Source organism: Brassica napus, chromosome C5 (assembly GCF_020379485.1).
Source record: "Brassica napus cultivar Da-Ae chromosome C5, Da-Ae, whole genome shotgun sequence".
NCBI lineage: Eukaryota > Viridiplantae > Streptophyta > Magnoliopsida > Brassicales > Brassicaceae > Brassica > Brassica napus.
In genome coordinates, this window is record NC_063448.1 from 29,867,945 (window position 1) to 29,893,424 (window position 25,480).

General features: G+C 35.3%; 1 protein-coding gene and 1 long non-coding RNA gene across 5 annotated transcripts; both read left to right on the forward strand.

Annotated features, from left to right (window-relative positions):
- Window positions 1-9,776: 9,776 nt before the first annotated feature.
- Window positions 9,777-14,395, forward strand: LOC111207995. Its single transcript, XR_007323365.1, has 2 exons — window positions 9,777-13,517; window positions 13,603-14,395. It is a non-coding gene; the product is annotated as an uncharacterized LOC111207995 (long non-coding RNA).
- A 3,876-nt stretch (window positions 14,396-18,271) lies between these two features.
- Window positions 18,272-24,705, forward strand: LOC106376392 (protein argonaute 1). 4 transcript variants are annotated; one of them, XM_048756594.1, is made up of 22 exons: window positions 18,272-18,524; window positions 19,038-19,855; window positions 19,939-20,147; window positions 20,230-20,379; window positions 20,465-20,604; window positions 20,706-20,815; window positions 20,920-21,026; window positions 21,120-21,258; window positions 21,333-21,449; window positions 21,831-21,938; window positions 22,035-22,106; window positions 22,196-22,318; window positions 22,395-22,557; window positions 22,648-22,907; window positions 23,014-23,156; window positions 23,258-23,320; window positions 23,413-23,476; window positions 23,565-23,700; window positions 23,798-23,871; window positions 23,951-24,045; window positions 24,142-24,173; window positions 24,270-24,705. In XM_048756594.1, the coding sequence occupies exons 2-22, from the start codon at window positions 19,046-19,048 to the stop codon at window positions 24,482-24,484; spliced, it is 3,330 nt and encodes a 1,109-aa protein (XP_048612551.1). In that variant the 5' UTR covers window positions 18,272-18,524; window positions 19,038-19,045; the 3' UTR covers window positions 24,485-24,705. The 4 variants fall into 4 exon arrangements, with proteins under 4 accessions (XP_048612551.1, XP_048612552.1, XP_048612550.1 ...); XM_048756595.1 differs by having other exon boundaries at window positions 18,274-18,533; XM_048756593.1 differs by having other exon boundaries at window positions 18,276-18,524; window positions 19,023-19,855.
- The last annotated feature ends 775 nt before the right edge of the window (window positions 24,706-25,480 follow it).

Consider the following 25,480-nt stretch of genomic DNA (forward strand, 5'->3'; position numbering starts at 1 on the left):
GTGTTCGATTTTAACTTTGAAGTGTTTGTTGTTTCTTGCTTTTGATTCTTATTTCTTGGTTTTGATAATTATTTGATTGTTTCTTGACTTCTTGATTTTGAAGTTTTGATTCTTGTTTGGTCAAGTTCTAATATTAACAGTCAAGACTCAAAACCGAGTGCTTCTATTGTGGTTGTGTCTGATTATGTTGTATTCTTATGTTCCTTGTTTGATTTTGTTATTTCTTGAGAAATTTTCTAATTTAGCTTTGTATTGTAGATGTCATTTTGTGAGAATCCAAAGGGGATATATGAACCTATGTGTGGTGTTGATAATGATTCAACAAATGGAGTTCAGACACTAAACTCTCGTTATAAACGAAAAACGTAAAGAAGTAGAAGGATGCAGTTGTACAAAGTCAGCAAAGAAGATTAAAATCATCGGTATGTGATCAATGTACTAGAAAGAAATAAGACTACGACAAAGCTAGTTTCAACTACTGTGGGAAGGAGCTCGCATGTCCAACCAAATCGGGAATATTTAACAAGAAGAAACATTTGAATATTGCATGCAAGTGTTACAAGGTGTGGCAATCTGCAAACATATTCAATAATCAAGGTGTGTTATCTATAGATGAGGACAATGGTAATCTTAGGCTGTGCAAGGTCTATGAAACTGTCTTTAGGGAAGCTACATATCAGATGATGGTGGTAGGGGAATGACCTTTAGCTTGGGTAGATAGCTTGGTTTGAAGCAAAAAACTTTGTTTTCTTTGTGTGATGGAGATAAGTATAACTGAAATTAAAGCTTCACAACTTTGAAGTGTAAGATAAATCCATTGTAACTTTTGTTATTAGCATTCACAAAACGTTTTCGATATATATATAATTCTTTGTTTTCTAGCATTTACTCAAAACTTTTTTTCTTACTCTTTTTAAGAGATTTTGCATTCAACATAAAATAAGATTCCTAGAAAATGAACAGCAATGTTAGGGTTAGAAAAATACGTAGAAGTCTTGTTTGTTATCGTCATGTTTAGGAGTTGTTCTTTAAGCTTTTCTATACTTTATCATGTTGTAATCCTCCATCCTTTAATTAATGAAACAAATAATCGAAACTATCATCTTGTAGGTTTAACTGTGAAAAAAAGAGAAAGAGAATTTGAAGATAGAAAATACACGTCATATTGTTCATGGAAACTCACAATGATATGATTCATTGTTTTCAGTCCATTTGCATATCTGGGAAGATAATATATATCTGGGGATGTACCTCTCTTTGAAGATTAGTCTAGACCTTTTCATAGGCATGAAATACTCCATGTTAATAAAAACATGTTAAAAACAACTGATAAAATGACAATGAGAATGATAAGATGTGAGACTAAAGAGAAAGGATTTAAATTTATAAGGAGTAGATAGAAAAAGAGAAAATAACCATAAGCTGGTATGTAAACTCCAATTCTATCAAAGATTTTTTTTTTATAGTTTATCAAGCCAGTTTCAGATATTAAGTAAAAATCCATGCATATCAAATCGATTGTTGGATCCACTGAAAAAATAGCTCTACAAAGTCCTTTAGTGTCTACAATCTATAATACATAGATCGTTTATGTGAAAACGATATTTATGATTGACTAAGAAAATAATAATTTAAAAAATGAAAAGTACTTTCAGAAAGTATATATTTGTTGTCGGCTTGGTTTCACCACCCGATGCAAGAAACATCAGGTTCAATGTCATTAGGGCCCGAGAAAAGACAATAGTCCCTCGTAGGTCGAAGGCCCATCCCGAGCTGAGCTGACCTGCTCCAACCAAAACATAAAACATACATTTTGCATTATCAAAAAGAACAACTCCTAATCATTCTCTTCTCATCAGGTTATATGTTTACATTCTCTTCTTAATCGAGATCTCCTGACTCTCTGCAGTTGTATCTTCTTGCATTATCAATAAAACAAACATTTTGATACTTAATCAAGAGCCAATATACCGTTTTAGAATATTACTTACATATGTTATCATAAATTTTATCCTCTATTTTTCAGTGAATTTTGAGATCCATCAATATGTATTCAAGTATCTTTCACAAACAAAAAGATCAACTATATGATAAAAGGTGTCTATATCTATCTATAATAATAAAGTAGAAGAGAAACTCTCTACAATGCGCCACGTCATCCCTCATACCTCCATTTTGCGACACGTGTCGAGCAAAGAGAGATAGCTTCTTCTTTTTTCTTTTGCTTCTAATTCGCGGAGCTTTTTTTTCTGTGTTTCTAACTCGCGGAGGAGTAGCCGGGCTTTCTGTTTATTCATTGGGCTTGAATACTTTCATCTTTCTGGCCCGTTTGGTGTTTAGGTTTAGTTGTACGCTCTTCTCCAATTTGACGTTGTAACTCATCGTTAGCCATCTTCTCCGATGAGATATTCTGTAACGTTTCTCCCTTTCTTAAATTCTTACTTTAGTTCAATCATTAAACTCAACCCACCTCTCCTCCCACTCCGTCTCATTTATTCACATTCATGTTTGTAACAGATACAAGCTCGACCTATAAATAAGTGTTATGGATGTGATGAAGACCTACACCGTTTTAATCTCTTATAGCCTAAACCATCTTTAAAATAGGGGAAGAGCCAATCACCCAAAACCTTTCATGACTTGCTATCATATTCGTATCACTTCTTTTTCTTCTACCGCCTGAATTAACTCCAATCATCCACTCCTTGTCAATTAAATAATTAAATAGTTTTTTCTTAATGACGGCATCAGTCATAACAGATTAGCAATTGACGAATTCTTCATCCTTCCAGCTTCCATGTGTTCCTCACTAATTTTTTACACTACTATATTTATGGACACGAAGACAAGTCTCTACTCATGTCTCGCGATCTTCTATTATAGCTAGAGAGGGCAGTGGAGATATAACAAATAAATCAATAGTTTTTTTCTCTAAAAAATACATTATAGAACTTGAAATTGGTGAAAAAAATGATTAAAAATAAAAATTTATTGAAATTTTAACATGATCTAACCCAAAATATAAAACAACAAAAAAATAAAAAATATTAATAAGAACGAGAAAAAGAAAATTCATTCACTATATTATTTTTTGACGTTTCATCAAAACCAACCAAGAGAAATAAAAACAAAAAAAAGCATGGATAGTTTTTTCTTGTGTCGTTACCAAGCTCAGATTTAAAATATTCACATGATAACTAAAAGAAAAACACAACAATTATTATTACATAATCAAATCACAATTTTTTTAAGAAAGTAATAAATTCTAATAAATATATTTCTATTAAGAAAGTAGAATATTGTTTTTCTCAAGGAAACACATCATCAAGTAAAGAATCACAAATTGACACATCATCAAAAAATCTAAATATTATAAAATTTACTATATTTAGAAATTTAAGAGAAAACATGAATTTAATCTTCTCCATGAAGTTCATTATTGTACCTTTAAGTTTAACATTTCTTCAATTCTAAAATTTATCACACTATTTACTATGTTACATGAAAGAAAACTCATTCTCTCTTCGTTTGGTATGTGATGCTATAAAACTCTTTTATCTTAAATGATTATAAAGTTATCTCATGGCATTCACAAAATTATAGTATGAAAGTTAAAACATGTTTTTATCACATCATAAACATTTTGTTTGCCTTGGTTCATGATAGGAGACTTCAATGAAATCATGGGTCATAATGAGAAGGAAGGAGGGAGACAGCGTCCTGATAGCTCGTTCCTACCCTTCAAGCAAATGCTTACAGATTGTGGGATGTTAGAGTTTCCTTTCACGTGAGACATGCTTTCATGGGTATGGAAGAGAGCAGGACGTGTAACTGTTCGATGTCGTCTAGACAGAGCAGTAGGAAATGCTAATTGGCATGAGAAGTTCCCACTCTCTAATGTAAAGTACATGAGGCTATGGGGATCGGACCATCGCCCGATTCTCGCAGACATACTCACAAAGCCAACGAGAAGATCAAAAAAATTCAAATTCGACAGAAGATGGCTAGACAATGAGGAACTAAGGCAAGTCATTCTGGAATGATGGAAATCTCCTGATCTTCCCCCCCAGTGTGACTATAATGGAACATATCTCCAGCTGCCGAAAAGCCTTGAGTGAGTGGAGGAAACAACACAATATTAACTCGGCGAAGCTAGTGGAGGAGCTAAAGGAGAAAGTCGAGGGTTTATACGCAGACGATAATGCGACGACTGAGGAATTTGCAGCAGCGTTGAAGGAACTCTCTGATTCTCTTAAAGCAGAAGAAATGTTCTGGAAACAGAAGAGTAGAGTGTTTTGGTTGAGAGAGGGAGATAAAAATACAAAATTCTTCCATGCCTTAACGAAGCAAAGGAGAGCAATGAACAAAATCATGCAGCTCATGGATGCAAATGGTAACATAGTTGAGGACGAGGAAGGTCTGGTAGCCATTGCTACTAGCTATTTTCGGAAAATCTTTGAGTCTTCTATTACAGAAGACATTGAAGAGGCGTTATCTGAAGTTCCTACGACGATTACGGGATCAATGAATGACAGCCTCACAACTCATGTTTCCGAATGGAAAGTCAAATTAGCTCTCTTTTCCATGCATCCAGATAAGGCGCCGGGACCAGATGGGATGACTGCACTTTTTTACCAGAAGTTTTGGGATATAGTCAAGGAGGATTTAACTCTTATGGTTAATAAATTCCTTTTTGATAGGACTATGGCCAATGGTCTGATACAAATATATGTGTTATCCCAAAGACAACCAAGCCTAATGACATGGCTCAATTCAGACCCATAAGCTTGTGCAATGTCAGCTACAGGATCGTCTCTAAGGTCTTATGCCAGAGACTAAAGAAAGTCTTGCCAGGATTGATATCAGAAACCCAGTTAGCCTTTGTTGCTGGAAGACAGATTTCAGATAATATCATGATTGCTCAAGAAATGTTTCATGCCCTGCGAACTAAACCGAGTAAACGTAATAAAAGGATGGCCATCAAGACAGATATGAGTAAAGTATATGATAGGATGGAATGGTCGTTTATTGAAGCTGTGATGCGAAAGATGGGCTTCTCTGAAACATGGATCACCTGGATTATGAGGTGCATTACGTCGGTAAAATATAAAGTTTTTATGAATGGGCAGCCAAGAGGAAATATTGTTCCAGGTAGAGGCCTACGTCAAGGAGACCCTTTGTCTCCTTTCATTTTTATTTTGTGCACAGAAGCGCTCGTTAACCTTCTCAATCATGCAGAGAACCAAGGGAAGATAACGGGAATGCGTGTCACACGCGCGTGTCCTTCGGTATCCCACCTTCTCTTTGCTGATGATAGTATTTTCTTCTGTAAGACGGAGCCCCGTGAATGTGAAGAAGTAATGAAAGTAGCCAGGACATATAGTAAAGCATCTGGCCAATGTATTAACTTTGACAAATCTTCCTTACTCTTTGGTAAGAGGATTAATGCAGCTACTAGGCAAGAGATTAAAGACGCACTTGGGATACATAATGATGGTGGGATGGAAAAGTACTTGGGAATCCCAGAGGATATTAGTGGCTCCAAATGTAAACTCTTTGCATTTCTCGAGGATAACCTGATGCATAGAGTAAATGGATGGACAGGTAGATGGCTCTCAAAAGGGGGAAAGGAGGTAATGATCAAATTCATTTTACTCGCTCTTCCGACATACGTTTTGTCGACGTTTCTGCTCCCATTGGAGATTTGTGAAAACCTCGCTAGTGCCATTGCACAATTTTGGTGGAGTTCGAATCCACCAAAAAGAGGAATACACTAGGCGAAATGGGAAAATGTTTGTCTACCAAAAGAAGAGGGCGTGATTGGCTTCTGTTTAATTCATGAGTTTAATCTAGCACTATTGGCAAAGCAATTATGGAGATTGGTTCAGTGCTCTGATTCACTGGTTGCCCGAGTCTTGAGGGGCAGATACTATAGAATGACCTCGCCATTAAGAGCAAACTCTGCAAGTAGTCCATCATATGTGTGGACAAGCATTTTCGCCGCAAGGAAGCTTTTGCTTCTGGTGATCAGACAGAAGATTCATTCTGGTTATGAAGTCAAGGTCTGGGAGGATCTGTTGATTCCAACGACACCTGCTAGACCAGCTACACCTGTAGCGCCTGTGATGCACCCGAATATGAGAGTTAGTGACCTCATTAATCAGGATTCGAAGGAATGGGACGTAGAGATACTAGAGGATTATGTCCATCCCGATGACATACCACTCATACGTAGTATGGCCATAAGCTCTACTCATCGCGGTGATACTTTCTGCTAAAACTACACGAGGAATAGCCAATACACAGTTAAATTTGGATACTGGGTTGCTCAAAATCTGTTGAAGCCATAAGAGGAAAAGGAAATACTGGAACCAAGTATCACTAAACTTCAAGCCTTTGCTTGGAAGCTGAAAGGGCCAAGGAAGATGTGTCATCTTATATGGCAATTGATAACGGGTCAAGTGGCAGTAACGAGGGATCTGGTAAGGCGGAATATGAGGTGCGATAATAATTGCCCAAAAATAGAAGAATCTGTAACTCATGCAATATTTGAATGCCCTTCAGCTCTCCAAGTATGGTCCTTATCAGCAACTCCTACAAGCCCAAGTACATTTCCAGTGTCAAGCGTCTACACAAACATGGACTATCTATTCTGGAGGAAGAATGATATCTTAGAACCAGACCAAGACATAGATCCTTATCCCTGGATAATATAGTATATTTGGAAGGCTCGTAATGATAAACTTTTTAGGGGAATAGACAGAGACCCTTTGGAACTAGTTCGATACGCAGAAAGTGAGTGTCAAGCATGATTTAATGCAAATGAGATGATACCACCAGTAGTACAGGACAGTGATAATGAGCAAAACCAAGTCTTAAGCTTGGGTAATATTTGCATGTTAGATGGATCTTGGACAGTTTCTGATCGATTTAGTGGATGTGGATGAGTCTGGATGGATAGTGGAGAGAACATACAACTTATGGGAACACGGAATTTCACTCGATGTGAATCAGCATTGCATTCGGAGATAGAAGCACTGCGATGGGCGATGGAGAATATGCTTCAACACTCGCCATGCCAGAGCTTTAGAACAGGCTGCAAGGAGCTGATTGCAATGATAAAGGAACACCAAGAGTGGCCAAGCTTCACGAAAAAATTGGAGAAGATAGAGACGCTGCAGATTTGTTTCCCGGACTTCAAAATCACCCATGTGCCACGAGTACGCAACCAGTATTCTGATTTCTTAGCTAAGACTGATAGGACCTTTCGTAGGGAGTTACTTTTCATTGGTTGTTCTATTCCGGTCTGGTTACCCAGACCACCTCAAGCTTGAGTAATAGAATGGCCGTTCGACGTCAAAAAAAAAAAAACATTCCCTTGATTTTAATTAAACCAACAATAAAGCTAATAATGGTTCTTAAGAAATCTGTTTTCTTTATAAAATTGAATAATCCAAACTAACTTTTTCATAAATAATGCAATGGTCTCCAAAAATATAAGTGGACCAAATAATTTACTAAATTTTACGCACAATCAACGTGTTTACAGCTATCACAGGAACAAGCCACCATTACATACATATATCAAAAACATTAATAAGTTCTACTAAACTAGTCAGAAAAACTCACTACCATTTTAGAACTAGATAATTAAAATTTAAAGTGACAATATCAACACAAACAATTTCAAACACATACACACTTAACTGCACAATCAACAATTATCCCGCGCATAGCGCGGAGATACCACTAGTATTTAAATATAGCAGACATAAAAATGTAATCAAACCACGTAATGATCACTCCATCTATATCGCCAAATTTAGAAATATTGCAAACTTGTCGAAATGTATCATAAAAAATGATGCTGAGAGGATTTGTACCTATCAACCCGTCCTGCGGATCCCAGATTTCACAGCGTTGCAGCGCACCGACCCTAATCCCTTACCGTGGGAGGAACTGCCTCCACATCCACCGGTAGGTTATTAATTCGCTTGGCGTTACTCGAACCCAAGACCTCACCTTTAAATAACTCTCCACAAGACAAGTTGTCACCAAATTAACCCCAAATGGGCTCTGGATATGATCCAACTAAAGCAAAGACCTACAAAAGTGCCCAACCCAACAGCTGGAAACCCTTACCTTCACTCTATAACATGAACCTCCACCGGAGAACACATCCACCAAGAGACGAAACTACCAGAGCCACTATGGAGAGCAAAGCGAAGATGAAGCTGAAGAAGGATTGGTACACGAAAACGCCGAAGAAATCACAACTTAAGAAAACCCAAGAGTAGAATCAGAAATAGAGGACTACAAATGAAAAAGGCTCTCTGAGAGGGGGTAAGGAAAGGGAGAAAGGTGATGATGGTGCCAATCTGATCGTCTCTTGCCGTCACCGTAGTCAAACGTTGCTGAAACCCCTTTCAAAATCTGTCTTCGTCCTCATAACAATAAGCTTAATCTTTGGGCCCTTCAGTTCAAGCAACACCACCACTCCCTCACCACAACCGCCACCATAACGAGTCACCGCCTCCTCCTTGTACCGCCAATCTACACCTGGAAACCCTAAGATGTCACAAAGCACTGACGAGCACCCCACAGCCCATAGGAAGCAAAACATGATCACGTCCTCTAAAGATATGGCACGCATGGCCGCCGCACCGAAACAACAACCATGACGACGTCAAAACACCGAAGACCTAAATACCATATGCCACATCAAAGAGAGAGAACCCACATATGAAACTCCAACCAGAAAGACAAATAAATGAAGAAAAAGGAGGCATGTCCCTCACAACACCGTCACCGGTACGGGAAGACCAAGATCTGAAAAAGTTTTGAGTTTTACATTGAGAGAGAGAGAGAGATCACTCAAATTGCCCTAAGGAGCGATTTATACTCTCTCAAATAAGAGGTCGAGTTGTAGTACAAGATCGAATACACATGGAGCTAGGTAACCTAATAAATCTAATTAAGTTGATTAAGCTAGGTTGATTATGATTAAATGTAAAAGATAGGTTTGTGAGCAAGTTAATTGCTCGATTGATTGATTGGGGTTTGATGGAAGGATGATTGCTAGATCTAGGGTTTCTATTCTGGAAATCAGGATTATAATCTTACAGATGCCTAACAAGTTGTATGCATGATATTATAGAGCTCAACACTTATAAACAAACCATTAGGCTTTCGCTTTCTAGGTTTGTCTATTGACCAATGTCGATCGATTATTCTATAGGAATACCAATCGATATACTTGTTGAAACGTCGACCTATTATTCGATTGGAATATCGATCGACGCTCTTGGTTAAGTGTTAATGCACGGATTGAATATGCTCACTAAGCTTCCTAGATCAGCTCTCGCCTACTCTAGCAATCTTAGCTCAATTAGGATGGATTGAGGGTGACATGCAAGCTATCACTTATGTCTACAACTCCTGGGGCAAGTTCTAGGTTGGTAATCTAGAAACATGCATTAATGAAAATCCTAAAGATGAATATCACAACTTAGCAATCTATTGTTGGGTCTAATCCCTCATAACTATCTGAACCCTAAACCTAACAGGTGGATCTTTTCAGACATGAAGTTGTCATAGAAAATCTTAGAAAGAATAGATGAATAGAATAGATAAAAGAAATAAAGAAACCAAAGGAGATCCAGGAGGAACTCCGAAAGAGTTCCTCCTTTCTCTCCTAAATAATAACAATGAATAAAACAAAGCTTAGATAGCGTAGCCGTCAACATTGGCTTAGAAAACACATAAATAGGGTTTTAGGTCGTCCAAGGGTGTTCTGGTAATTTGTGGTTGCTTCTGGGCTTCAGCGGTCATAAAAAATGCTCAGCTCATATTCTGGGATCACCGTCAACCGACACCAATGCTGTTTCATCGATCGACGGTCCTTCATCTCCTCGACAACTGTGGGAACCGGAATTCGCACCGTCGAGATTTATTAATCGGAGGAAAGCCAAGCTAACCTAACTTTCCTTGAAGGTCCCGGTTATCTGCTGCGCCACGCACAACACAATCAATATGAAAGAGTCGAAAGTAATAAATCGTAAAAGAGCGAAAAGAGAACAAAGAGGTCTTATTTCCGAATTCGCGTTTGAACGTGAACAACAAGTAAGATCCTAGTCCACGAGAGCTGTCGGTACGTTCGCTAGTCTAGCCACCTAAGTTCTAACCTAGTCGAGTCGCAGCTCGATAGTAAAAACGGAAAAATGCCTAAATTGCTCTAAGTATTAAGTTTGCTCTGAGAAAGCTCCTCCTTGCTCCTCGCCTTAAGCCCTCCTTATATACTCTCTCTAGGTCGGTTTGCGCCTTTTCCTGGGCAGGATTCTTCGCGAGATGGATTTTTCCATTTTTTGTCACCCATCATGATTATCTTCGGAAACTTGACGTTTATCTTTTCCTGCGAAATAAAAAATTGACCGTCATATCAGCCTTGGGCTCAATCATGTTCTAAAATCGTAAGTGGGCCGTTTAGTCGCGGTTCAGGCCCCTGAACCTGTAAATACTCTAAATAGACTCTATATAGTAGTAATTAGTTATTAAAACACTTATTAACCATGACTAAAAGCGGGTAAAATCTATGGTCTATCAGAGAGAGAGAGAGATAGAGAGAGAGAGAGAGAGAGAGAGAGAGAGAGAGAGATTAATTAGTATCTTGTTGGTGTTAAGTTACATACATGATTTGGTGTCTATGAGTATGAATAGGATTTATGAAGACTAAAAAAGAAATGTGAAATTATAAATATTCAGAAAATGAACATAAGATAATTGAGTGCAAGAAAAACAATATGGATAACTAAAATGTATTAATTGATAATAGTTTGTTTACAAGGATAAATTAACATTAGAGAATCTCCAAGAAGAAACCTCATTTTAAGGGTGGAGAATCTTCAAGAAGGAACCTCATTTTAAAGGTGGAGAATCCTCAAAATGAGGGTTTGAGGGTAGAGTACTCCAAGAAGAAACTTCAAATTTAGCTTTGAAACTTTATGTAATTTGCATCTTAGTCCTAAACTTTAATATAAATTATTTATAACCACTAAAATTTATATAAATAAATTATACATACACATTAAAAATATGAAACACAATATTTATAAATACAATTTATTATAACACAGAAATACATAACATAATAATATAAAACTCACATTAATTCATAAAAAGAAAAATACAAATTACTCACTATTGTTATTTCCATAGTGTTCCCATATATGATCAATTAACCCATTTCGAAGTAAAAAATGAGTCTCTTAATTTTTTATCTGAAGATTACGAGTTAAAAAATCTTGAAATCGAGTACTTTCATTTATTGCCATTTCAACGGTTGCTTGTGGTGCCGGTCTTGCATCTCTTACCGGTGCGTTGATATCATGTTCATCTTCAATTATCATGTTATGCATTATAAAGCAGGTTGTCACTATATCATGCAATACCTCTTTCTTCCAGTAACGTGATGATCCCGCTACGATTGCAAATTTTGCTTGTAGAACTCCGAAAGCTCGTTTACCATCTTTCCGACATGCTTCTTGTCTTGCTGCAAATAACTTTTTATTTGGACCTTGGGGATCGCTTATGGTTTGGACAGTGGTTGACCATTTTGGATAAATACCATCAGCTAAATAATAACCCATGTTGTATTCTTTACCTTGAATAGTGTAATTAGATGGAGGAGCGGTACCTTGAGCAAACTTTGAAAATAAATTAGAAGACTTCAAAACATTAATGTCGTTGTTGCTTCCCGGCATACCAAAGTAGGCATGTCATATCCATAGATCATAATCCGCAACGGCTTCAAGAATAATTGTGGGTGATCCACTTCGACCTGCAAATTGGCCCGCCCATGCAGTTGGAAAATTTTTCCACTTCCAATGCATACAATCAAGACTACCTAGCATTCCTGGAAATCCCCGTTGTTGGCCGATGTTGAGAAGTCTGGCAACGTATTATGTTGTTGGTGACCTTAAATACCACTCTAAAAATACTTCTACAATTGCGCGACAAAATTTCTTCATGCATTCGATTGCTGTAGACTCTCCTATTTTGATGTATTCATCAGTGGCATCAGCGGGCATACCATATGCCAAAATACGAATAGCAGCAGTGACCTTTTGCAGAGTCGATAATCCAAGTCTTCCAGAACTAGCACGTCTTTGATTGAAGTAGCTGTCATGTTGTTTAACAGCATTGACAATATGAAGAAATAACCTCCGGGACATTCGAAATCGACGATGGAACTCTCGTTCACCATATACAGGATTGTTAGAGAAATAATCATTGTATAAATTACGATGAGCATTTTCTCTATCCCGATAAATAACTGCATGGCCAGCAATGGAACCTCGATGACTTACATGATTTTTTTTTTGACTGAGTTGGTGAATAAGACAATTATTGTTGAGAAATAAATTGACAGCAATTTGTTCTTCTCCCTCAGTTGTTGCAAGGTCATCTGTTATCCATTGATCAAACTCAGATGAATCCGAAGAAGAAAAAAGAGGAAGAGTTTTGAAAAGAAGAAGAATTTCCAAGATTAAAATTCATCTTTGATCCGATGAAGAATGATATTTTCTTTTGTGCATATATTGTTTATATAGACTCAAATAATACTATTTAAAAAGATAAGAAAATCTTCATAATTTAATCTATGTCGTTCAATAGATTTTCTTTGACATCAACCATTAGATTAAATTTGTCATTTTCCTATCCACATGTCTAGCATATTCAGTAGATAAGATAAGAAAATCTTCATAAGTTAATATATGTCATACAATATATTTTCTTTAGCATCAATCGTTAGATTAAATTTTGTCATTTTCCTCTTCACATGTCTAACATATCCAATAGACAAGATAAGAAAATCCTCATAATTTATTCATACTTTTTCATTGATTCTCTTTCACATCAATGTTTGATTAAAATTTTGTCATTTTCTTATCCATATATCTTGCATATCTAAAGATAAGATAAGAAAATCTCAGAATTTAATCCATACCATTCAGTAGATTTTCTTTCATATCAACCGTTGGATTGAAATTTTTTGTTATTATCTTATCTATATATGTAAAATATACATAGATAATATACAAAAAATTGAAATCTCATTGTGGCCATTCATTTGGATTCTTATCTACTTAGAATTGTGTATAAATAATAGATTCAAGCCAATGAAAAAAATTCACACTTTAACCAATATCTTTCTCTCTTTTAAAATATGGAAAAATAGAGGTTCATCATTCAACCAACAAGAAGATGAGCTGTTATGTCGTGTGTATTTAGAAATATCACAAGATCCAATTGTTAGCAATAACCAAGCTCTCAAACAATTGTGCAAAAAAAAAATCGAGCAAAGATACAATGAAACAAAATATGAGAGTTGGGAAACTAGAAGTAGTAGATCTCTTCAAGGTAGGATGTGTACAATTTTGTATGCTGTTAGAAATTTGAAGAGTTGTGTTATCCAAGTGGAGAATATGCATCTAAGTGGTGCGTCTGAACATGACATTGTAAGTATATATTTTGTTAATTTTATGTTATTTATCTATATGATATTTGTTATGAATTTGACAATTTCTTGCTAATAAAATGTAGATGGAAAAGGCAAAAAAGTTATTGGTGCAAGATCCAAAACTAAAAAAGGTTTCAAATTTGATCATGTGTGGATTTTGATGAAAGATATTCCAAAGTTTTCCGACAATGTCAATGTCGGTATTCCAAATAATGAAGGTGAAACTATCGGTTCTCCAACATCACAGTCTCCAGGACTTTCTTCATTTTCTATCAATTTAAGTAGTGATGATGGTGGATCAAATTCATCACAACGTCCCATTGGATCGAAGAAAGCAAAACTCAAAAGAAAACTTGATGAAGGTAATAACTCATTAATGTCTACTGTGGTTTCATCAAATGAGCAAATCCTTAGTTTCTTAAAGGAAAGTGCAACAAGTAGAGAAAAAAATTACGAGATTACTCAGCTTCGTATACAAAATCAAGCAAAAAAAATTAGCTCTTAAAGAGATGGACCAAGAAAATAAAATATTACTAACGAATTTAAGCTCCATCGATGATAGTGATACATGAGAGTTTATACGATCTGAACAAGCAAGAATCATACAGAAAAGGAAAGAGCAACAACAACCTCCTACTACACCAAATTTTTATGGACAATTTTTTGGCGATCTTGGAAACTCAGGACCAAGTCTACCTAATTATTAATATCAATATATGGATTCTATATGTGTAATATTTATGTGGGTAATCTCTCTTGTAAAATATTTGTGCTTGAATTTTTAATCTTTAATTTGTAATATATTGAGGAATGTAATATAATTTATGTGAGAAATAATTATTCTATGTTAAATAATATTAATTTTATTAGTTTTTATTTTATTTATATATTTATAATTTTATGTATTAATAATATATAAGATTTATTTGAATACTTAAGTGAAATATAGTTATAAGGACTAAAGTGATAAGAAAAATAGTATTAATACAATTATATGTAAGTTACAAATTATAGGGACTAAACTGAAAAGTAAATAGTGTTTTGAAGGTTTGAATAGTAAATTTGAGGTTTTACTATTTATTTTGAGGGTTTGAAAATTTTTTGGAAAGCCAAAAACTTTAAAATTTGAAGGTTTGAGGGCCTCTTGGAGATGCTCATATTCAACCTCTTACGGATGATTTTCTTATACTTTACTCTTTGAGTTTCTTTGTATTCACTTGATTTGGGGTTGTTTTAGTGTTTCTTTGTATTCACTTGATTTGAGGTTGTTTTAGTTTCTTTTACACTGTAATAAATTACTGAAGACAACATTATAAACTCTTTATGATGGTATAAATTTTTAATATTTTAACCAAAAAAGATTAGCAGGAGTCAACCTCTCTGACTTCATCTGCATGTTTAAGTAAACCAGATTAAAAATAAGACCATATCAGTTTTTCTTTTTAAGGATGACCATATCAATAAATAAAGATTCATAATTAATAAGTTTAATGATTATATAGATGCATGACTGGTCTGTATGGTTCAATGCCCTCTGAGTATCTACTGCAAAAATAATAAATTAATGCAAAATGTTAAGATTAGTCGCGGTATGTTATGAAAACGTATTAAACCAGATGAGATTAAAATATGTTTATTGTACTACTAATAAAAAAGGATCCCCTATATATTAATCGAGAAATATTTGAAAATATGTAACCTCAATTTTATAATAATTAAAAAAACCCATTGTTTATGTGTCAATCAATTAGGTAGTTAATTAGTTTTACGTGTCAGCCTCACATTGAAATTGAAAAACATGTTGGTCCAATTCGATTTTTATATCTCACTAAAAACATTTAATACCAACTATATGATATCATATGATATTAAATAATACAAAGTGACTATTTATTATATATTATTTCCTTAAATAAAACCTACGGAATTACCTAATGTGATTATGATATATATAGTAATTAATGATTTAAAATAATGAAGATTTGCTAATAATCTGTACTAGATCAGTTGCGCGAGTTTTTGTTTTTATTTATTTTTATATAAATATTTTGTTTTCAATTCTAAATAGGTATATATTATAATATTTGTGTCTATCAATTTTTAAAACATAATAAGTTTACGGTATATTTTTTTATTGAATATATTATTTTAAACTTTCACATGTATTTGTATCTTTTTCTATATATATATTTTCGGATTATTATTTTATTATTAAAATCGTAACTATATATATAAGAATTAGTAAAATATTGTTTTACTGTCATATTCAAAGTTTTACTGTCATATTCAAATCAAAGGATATTGTAACATTTCACAAATTTAGAAAGTTTTTAAAAAATTAAACTTATCGCTTCATAGATTTATATTATCGAGTAAATAATTAAGCATTTAGTTTTTGTTTAATTTTTAAAATAAACTATATAGTTTAAATTTTTTTTTCATTGGTTTAAGGTATTAAAGATTAATCATTAATTGTTAGATAATATGATTTTTGTTATTTAAAAAAAAAATCTTTATAATTTTAAAATTTAACATCGACAAATATTTAAATATTTAACATATGGAGGTATAGTATTACAACATTAAATTATAAATATTTAATTTATACTATCTATAAATCCAATGGATCATCTATTGTTTAAATCCAATAATTGATAACCCGATAAAAATTTATAGTAGACCAAAGTTTAAATGATAAGATTAGAGATTAAATATAACATGACTTTCTAGGAATATGTCCATTAGGTCCATTTTTTTAAAAAATCACACATGAATCAAGGTTGTAACTTCTGTTTTAATATATAAGACTAGATCTCGATCCGCGCAAGCGCGCAGATTTTTGTTTTTATTAATGTTTATATAAATATTTTTTTTTTCAATTCTAAAATGATATATATTATAATATATGTGTCTGTCAATTTTTAAAACATAATAAGTTTACGGTATATTTTTTTCATTGAATAGATTGTTTTAAACTTTCACATGTATTTGTATCTTCTTCTATATATATATTTTCGGATTATTATTTCATTATTAAAATCGTAACTATATATAAAAAGATTAGTAAAATATTGTTTTATTGTCTTATTCAAATCAAAGGATATTGTAACATTTCACAAATTTAGAAAGTTTTTAAAAAATTAAATTTTTCGCTTCATAGATTTATATTATCGAGTAAATAATTAAACATTTAGTTTTTGTTTAATTTTTAAAATAAACTATATAGTTTAAAATTTGTTTTCATTGGTTTAGAGTAGTAAAGATTAATCATTGTTAGATAATATGATTTTTGTTATTTAAAAAAAATCTTTATAATTTTAAAATTTAACATCGACAAATATTTAAATACTTAACGTATGGAGGTATAGTATTACAACATTAAATTCTATATATTTAATTTATAATATCTATAAATCCAATGGATCATATATTGTTAAAATCCAATTATTGATAGCCCAATAAAAATTTATGGTAGACCCAAAATTTAAATGATAAGATTAGAGATTAAATGTAACATGACTTTCTAGGAATATGTCCATTAGGTCCATTTTTTTAAAAAAATCACACATGAATCAAGGTTGTGACTTCTGTTTTAATATATAAGATGTTTTCTATCATTTTTGTTTAATTCTTTACTATTAAAATAAATTACACAATTACATTAATCATATATTAAAAATTTAGATTTTTTTATATATGTTGTATTTTGAATTTTTCAAAACGAGTATAAATTACTAAAACTGTTAAAAGTCTCACATAAACTTTTGTGATCAATGTTTAAATTTTTTTCTATAATAAGATACAATGATAATAAAATCATATAAATAAATAATTTTATTTTAATACGTGTTTATGTTAATATATATATACTTCATATCGTTTAAAATTAAGTATATATCATATAAGATATATAATATTGATTGTTTTGATTTATTTATTCTAAAATGATTGCGAATAAACAAGAACAGTCATTTGATTTATATGTGCACACCAATTTATTACATAATAGTAACTAATTTCTTGGTTATTTAATATATAATTATTATTTTATTATTTCATAATATGCAGAAAAATAAAAAATAAGTATTTATTCTGCACTAGGCGCAGATCTTAATCTAAGTATGTATCTCTTTAATAATTTTGAATCTTAAACATTTTCTAAATCTCAGGCCAAAATAAATGAAAGAAATGAGAATCAAAAATCAATATTTATATCGAGCAATAACCAAAATGATACAAAAAGAAAAAAATATCGAAGATAGATAGGATTGGCACATGAACGTAAACTTCTCATAACCATAATTAAATTTTAAATTGCTAAATAATGATATAAAACCGAGCTGACATAATTTCATTGTAACCAAATAGTAGGCATGAGATTCTTCGGCCTAAAAGTTAGGTTTTTATGCGATAAATAATTTTTTGACCTAAAATTATTTTTTAAATAGGATTAGTTCATTAGTAAACAAATTATGTAATTAACAAAAAAAAGTTTAAAAAAATTGTTTAAGAGCCAAATATATTAATTCGATCAATAATATAATTTTTTTTCTATACAATATTTTTTAAATAATTTTCATATAAATTTACCTTACGCAGGTTTTATGCTAGTTAGGTATATAAAACGACAAAAGTGTTTCGTCTTGTTGTTTCCGAGAAGTTTCTTTTTGGATTAAAACACTATTAGTGTAATTCCACGTCAGATGCGCATATAAGTAGCATTATAAAAATAATGTAAAGGTAGACAGGCTACTACTGCACACGTACGAGTCGCGTCGCACGAGGCACGACCTTGGGTCAGCATACGAAAGACCAACCCTGACTTGACACGCCATTATACGCCAGCTAATTACGATGAGGGTAGTTTCGTAAATTAAGACATAGCAGATAACCCTTGGTTTGCTCTCTCGTTAAGCAAAAAAAAGAGGTGGAGCGAAGAAAGCAGGCAGAGAGAAGTAGGGTTGGTCAATCGTAGCATCCCCGGTGTGAAATAGCCGTTTTTTCGGTAATCAAGGTCCTAACGTGCTTGTTCGTCACTGCTTCTATCTTCGATCTGTCTAAATAATTAGGTTGTCCACTCGATTGGGTGGATCTGCTTAATTTTTTGTTATGATTAGTTGAGATTTTAGTGGATTTCGTTGATCGGATCTAGTAGCATCGTAGCGGTCTTTGTGCGTGTGTGTTCGTTCGTTTTTGATTTTTAAGGGTTTGTGCTGGTGTTGATAGTTTTTTTTTGGGGTAAAATGTTGGTAGTTTACAGCAATTGTACTATTGTTTCTTTCTCTCAAATGGTTGAATTTGTTAAGAATAATTTCGAAATTTGATCTTTTTGTAAGAGTTGAGCGGCTTCTGAATGTGTTTCCTGCTTGATTTGCTTGCTAAGTAACATGTATTGTGTTTCCTGTATTTCCTTTAACATTCAGAAAATCATGTCGAAATTTATATTTATGAGTGTAGTTTTATTGGTTTCTGAAGGTGGATTTTCTATGTTTTTGCGACTCAGTGTTTGTTTTCTCAGGATTCATTATGGTGAGGAAGAAGAGAACTGATGGTCCATCTGAAGGAGGTGAAGCATCTGGTTCCCGTGATGCTGCTCCAGCCTCAGGTGGTGGATATCAGCAGGGGAGAGGAGGAGGAGGAGGAGCAGGACAGCAGCAAGGTGGAAGAGGTTATAGTCCTCAGTCTCAACCGGGAGGTCGTGGTGGTGGTCGTGGATATGGCCAACCACAACAGCAGCAGTACGGTGGTCCTAGAGAAGGCCATACACCACAACAGCAGCAACAGCAGTACGGTGGACCAAGAGGTGGCCAACCACCACAACAGCAGCAGTACGGTGGACCAAGAGGAGGTCAACCACCACAACAGCAGCAGTACAGTGGACCAAGAGGAGGCCAGCCACCATCACAGCAACAGTATGGTGGATCAAGAGAAGGCCAGCCACCACAACAGCAGCACCAACAGTACGGTGGACCAAGAGGAGGACCTCCTCGTGGTGGTGGCCGTGGAGGTGCATCCTCTGCTGGACTGCCGCAGAGACAATCAGTTCCCGAGCTGCATCAAGCTACCTTACCAACTTATCAAGCGGTGTCTTCTCAGCCTACACCGTCTGAGGTGAGGCCTACTCAGATGCCGGATCCTCCTGCTCCGGTACAAGAATTTGAACAGCTCTCTATTGAGCAAGGAGCTCCCAGCCAAGCAATCCAGCCCATTCCATCTTCCAGCAAAGCTTGTAAGTTTCCACTGAGGCCTGGTAAAGGACAGATTGGCAAGCGATGCATTGTAAAGGCCAACCACTTCTTTGCCGAGTTACCTGATAAAGATTTGCACCAGTATGACGTAAGTTTTGATGTGCTTGTTCCCTTGTTTTTATACTTTAGCTACAGTGCATCTAATGCTGTCTTGTTTTTGTGTGTTTGCAGGTAACCATTACTCCAGAAGTTACATCAAGGGGTGTCAATCGTGCTGTGATGAAACAGTTGGTTGACTTGTATCGTGAAACACATCTTGGAAGGCGTCTTCCTGCATATGATGGGCGAAAAAGTCTGTACACTGCTGGACCGCTTCCGTTTGTTTCGAAAGAATTCAGAATCTTACTTCAGGACGAGGAAGAAGGGGCGGGGGGACAAAGGTTAGTTCATATATAGTTATATTGTTATTATCTTTATCCTTTTAAGGAATTTTCGGAGTAAAAAAATATTTTTCTTTTACAGACGAGAAAGGGAGTTCAAAGTTGTGATCAAGCTAGCTGCCCGTGCTGATCTACATCACCTAGGATTGTTTTTACAGGGGAAGCAAGCTGATGCCCCGCAGGAGGCTCTTCAGGTTCTTGACATTGTTCTTCGTGAGCTGCCAACTTCAAAGTAGGTTCACTCATCTAGTGGATGTTTTTACTCAAAACTGCTATGCTTACATGGCTCAGCTCTTTTAGTTTTGCTAACATGTTAGAGAGAGGTATACTCCTGTGGGCCGGTCATTTTATTCTCCGGATATAGGAAGAAAGCAATCATTGGGGGATGGCCTGGAGAGCTGGCGTGGATTCTATCAAAGCATTCGTCCCACACAGATGGGCTTGTCCCTCAACATTGGTGCGATGGCTTTCTGCATTACGTTCACTAAACTTTCAATAATAAATTTTATATTGTTGTCCCAGCTCATGCTTGTGATGCAATCTTGTTTTTTTTTGTAGATATGTCATCTACAGCATTCATAGAGGCACTTCCTGTTACCGAATTTGTCTGCGAGTTGCTGAATAGGGATATTAGATCCCGGCCTTTATCCGATGCTGATCGTGTCAAGGTCTGGTTCAGCTGTCATTTCCTGTTATGCTTCCATAACTGAAGTGAAATGGTGCATTCTTAACCTTCCTGTGTTTACTGACTTCGAATCTTGTTCTGTGCCAGATAAAAAAGGCGCTTAGAGGTGTGAAGGTTGAAGTGACCCATAGAGGAAACATGCGCCGAAAGTACCGCATTTCGGGGCTGACCGCTGTGGCCACTCGAGAACTGACGTAAGTGTTTGTTTAGCTTTGCGAACTACTATTTCGTGAATGCTGAACCAGGAGAAGTTTATGTTTCTATTTTTTTTTGTATTGTACTTTCAGATTTCCTGTGGATGAAAGAAATACCCAGAAATCTGTTGTTGAATACTTCTACGAAACATATGGCTTTCGCATTCAGCACACGCAGCTACCATGCTTGCAAGTTGGGAATTCTAACAGGCCAAATTATTTACCAATGGAGGTAACCTCGAAGTTCGTCATCAATTACTGTTAGCTGACCAATACTTCATATGCTAATTTTCTGTTGCTGTACAGGTCTGCAAGATTGTTGAGGGACAGAGGTACTCAAAAAGGTTGAACGAGAGACAGATCACTGCTCTTCTGAAGGTGACTTGTCAGCGCCCCCAAGAACGTGAAAAAGATATCTTGCGGGTATATTTCTTTGTTTTGGATATTATATTATCCTTTTCATTTAGATGTCTAGTTCGTTATTGCTGTCTATCTCTTTAATTTGTTTTAAAAATCATATACATTTGGTTGAGCAAAGGCTGGTTATGAATTGTATAACTTACAGTATGTTTCTTCTTGCTTTTCTCTCTAGCCTTTTTAGTTCATGATTATTGAGGCACTTCGCCAAGTTGGGGAGCTTTTGTGCTCTTACTAGCTACCTGCTTACCTTTATCTAGTTACAATTTATGTAAATACATCTTATTCTCTTGAGCTGTTTAAGCTTGTAGATATTTTATCCTATATGTTGTTGTAGACTCTGATGTATATATCTCTGATATGTGTTGGTGTTTTCTGATTGCGTAGACGGTAGGGCTCAATGATTATGATCACGATCCCTATGCTAAGGAGTTTGGAATCAAGATAAGCGCATCCCTTGCTTCTGTTGAGGCTCGAATTCTGCCTCCTCCATGGGTATATTAATTTCCCTTGTGATTTTTTCAATTTTCTTTCTGTCACTCTTAAGCTTAGTACAGAGTGGTAATATGATTTAAATTTTCTATGCTGCAGCTCAAGTATCATGATTCTGGGAGGGAAGGGACTTGTCTGCCGCAAGTTGGACAGTGGAATATGATGAATAAGGTAACTAGATGAAGTAGTTATCCATCTGTCTGCCTAGCGCTTTTTCATATAATTCTGTTCTCATGATATGGTTGTGGGTGTGTATGCAGAAAATGATAAATGGCGGTACAGTGAGCAACTGGATCTGCGTCAACTTCTCTAGGCAAGTTCCCGACAATCTGGCACGTACTTTCTGTCAGGAACTTGCTCAGATGTGCCACACCTCTGGGATGGTAATTTTTGTAAAGCACAACTTTTATCGCCTTCTTAACCTTTCCCACCTTGATGTGTATTATTTTTCACCTGCAGGCATTTAATCCGGAACCAGTCCTTCCACCAGTCAGTGCTCGCCCTGAGCAAGTCGAGAAAGTCTTGAAAACTCGATATCATGATGCCATGGCCAAGCTCTCTAAAGGAAAAGAGATTGATCTCCTTATTGTCATTCTCCCAGACAATAATGGATCCTTATATGGTATGGGCCATGTCTTAGTACCATTCATTGTCTGCTTTTACATTTAAACGAGCTCTCTAATCGTCATTCCCTTCTAATTTCCCATCGCAGGTGATCTGAAGCGCATCTGTGAGACCGAACTCGGCATTGTGTCTCAGTGCTGCCTGACTAAGCATGTCTTTAAGATGAGCAAACAGTATATGGCTAACGTGGCTTTGAAAATTAATGTCAAAGTTGGAGGAAGGAATACTGTACTTGTTGATGCCTTATCTAGGCGAATTCCTCTGGTCAGTGATCGCCCCACCATAATCTTTGGTGCTGATGTAACACATCCTCATCCTGGAGAGGACTCAAGCCCGTCCATTGCTGCCGTAAGTCTCTTTCTCAACATCTTGTTCTGAGAGTGAATATTTTATTTTTTCTCCATAACCTTGGTCTGATGTAATTACTCTAAAATTTAATTTTATTTTCTTTCAGGTCGTCGCTTCCCAAGACTGGCCTGAAATTACGAAATATGCTGGCTTGGTTTGTGCTCAAGCGCATAGACAGGAGCTCATTCAGGATCTCTTCAAAGAATGGAAGGACCCGCAGAAAGGGGTAATGACCGGTGGCATGATTAAGTACGTGTTTCGATATTTTGAACTCTACTCCGAATCAGTCTTTTCGCTTCATGTTGCTCTTTGTATAAGATCATTGCCTCTTTCTCCTTACTTTGCAACAGGGAGTTACTTATCGCCTTCCGTAGATCAACTGGTCATAAGCCGTTAAGGATCATATTCTACAGGTATGTTTGTTTTTTGGCGTATACTTAACTAACACTGTACATCTTCCCTTTTATAAAGGCATATGTTATTATTGTATGGTACAATTCCGTAGGGATGGAGTCAGTGAAGGACAGTTTTATCAGGTTTTGCTCTATGAGCTTGATGCCATCCGCAAGGTAAGAGTTACAACTAGCAAATGACGTGTGTTTAATTCTGTGGATAGTTATCTTATGTCTAAATATGATTTTATTTGAACCACTTCAGGCATGTGCTTCGCTGGAAGCAGGTTATCAGCCACCAGTGACGTTTGTGGTGGTGCAGAAGCGCCATCACACAAGACTATTTGCTCATAATCACAATGACCGCAATTCAGTGGACAGAAGTGGAAACATATTACCAGGTAAGACAAGTTTGGATTGGTTTGGATTTCACGTATGACTAAATTAGCTGCTCATCCTTTGAATTTTTTTGAAACATTTTGGGTAATTTGTTTGCAGGAACCGTCGTGGATTCCAAAATCTGTCACCCCACTGAGTTCGACTTTTACCTCTGTAGCCATGCTGGTATTCAGGTAAGTCTATATATGGAAAAGATGTTTGTGTGGCTTAGATTTTCTTTCAAGTGTTCAAAACTTATAATTCCATGAACAGGGTACTTCCCGACCTGCTCATTACCACGTTCTTTGGGATGAGAACAACTTCTCTGCAGATGGACTCCAGTCTCTGACAAATAACTTATGTTACACGTAAGATTCATTTGCTCTTTCTTAAATGTCTTGTGTAATTGTAAGATATGAAACAGACGTAAACTCATACAAACATAACTTGTTTGAGCTGTGTAGGTATGCGAGATGTACTCGTTCTGTATCCATTGGTGAGTTTTTCTTTGGATTTTAATGGTATACTTTTTTGATTTGGAGTTTTTGAAAGACCAGTAATGAGTTTCTTTCATGTTGTTGGGATTTTGTAGTGCCGCCCGCTTACTATGCTCATCTAGCAGCGTTCAGGGCTCGGTTCTACATGGAGCCAGAGACGTCAGACAGTGGTTCGATGGCTAGCGGGAGCATGGCACGGGGAGGTGGTATGGGTGGTAGAAACACACGTGGTGGGCCACACGTGAACGCTGCAGTGAGACCACTCCCACCTCTGAAAGATAATGTGAAGCGCGTGATGTTCTACTGCTGATTCGATTCAGCTCTATCTATCTCTCTCTTTTATTTAAATCTCGTATGACTGTATGAGCTATCAAGACTCTTGTCGCCAAATAAATTGTTTGCTTTTGCGACCCTTATGTCTCTACTGAACTCGTGTGGTGTGAACTTATTGAAGCTGACTTAAGTTTGTGAGTGTTTGGATATATTATGTTTTGCCACTCTTGCTCTCAAGGGTGAGGTGCTTTTGCTTTCTGTTTTTTAGTTCCTTTTCTTACGATTATTGTCTCATAATTCTAGGAGATGATACTAAACCGAGTCCAGCACATAATGTTTTTATTTATTTATTTACACAAGTAAATATTAATTAAAAATAATTTATTTTTGATTTCTATCAATTTTTATTGAAATATTGGACGGAGCAATACATTCTTCTAGGAAAAAACTATACATAATTTGGCTTTTTATTTACACAATAATGAAACAATTTTTATGTGTTATATACCATATTTATCCTTCAGTTTACTTAACTACAACACTTGGCATTTTTTGTCCAATTCTAACAAAATCAAATCAATTAGCAGCAGATACATAGATTTTGATCTAAAAAGAAAATCAAAGATCTTTTTGCTTTTTTTTTTCATCGATGAACCATAAAAAAAAGATTCTTTTATGAAAACAAATCTAAAAACAGAGTAAAAAAGAAGAATACGGATATACACAAGAAAATGAATTGGACATGGCAATAGTTCCCGTGAGAAAAATTAAGGATTTGTAATCAGCTAAGAAGATGGATTTAGGACATAACAAGGATACAATGGAAATATGAATTAGAAGGTTTGGGCTCGACTTTGAAGCCGATATAAATATAAGAATTGCACTTAGATTATAATGCCATATTCGGGTAACAAATGTTACAAATCGGTGACATCTATTTTTTTTTTTTTTGATTTTTATACGATTCAAATTGGGTGTTAGATGACAAATCTACAAATACGAGGCATGAAAGAAAAGAACAACATGAAAAACA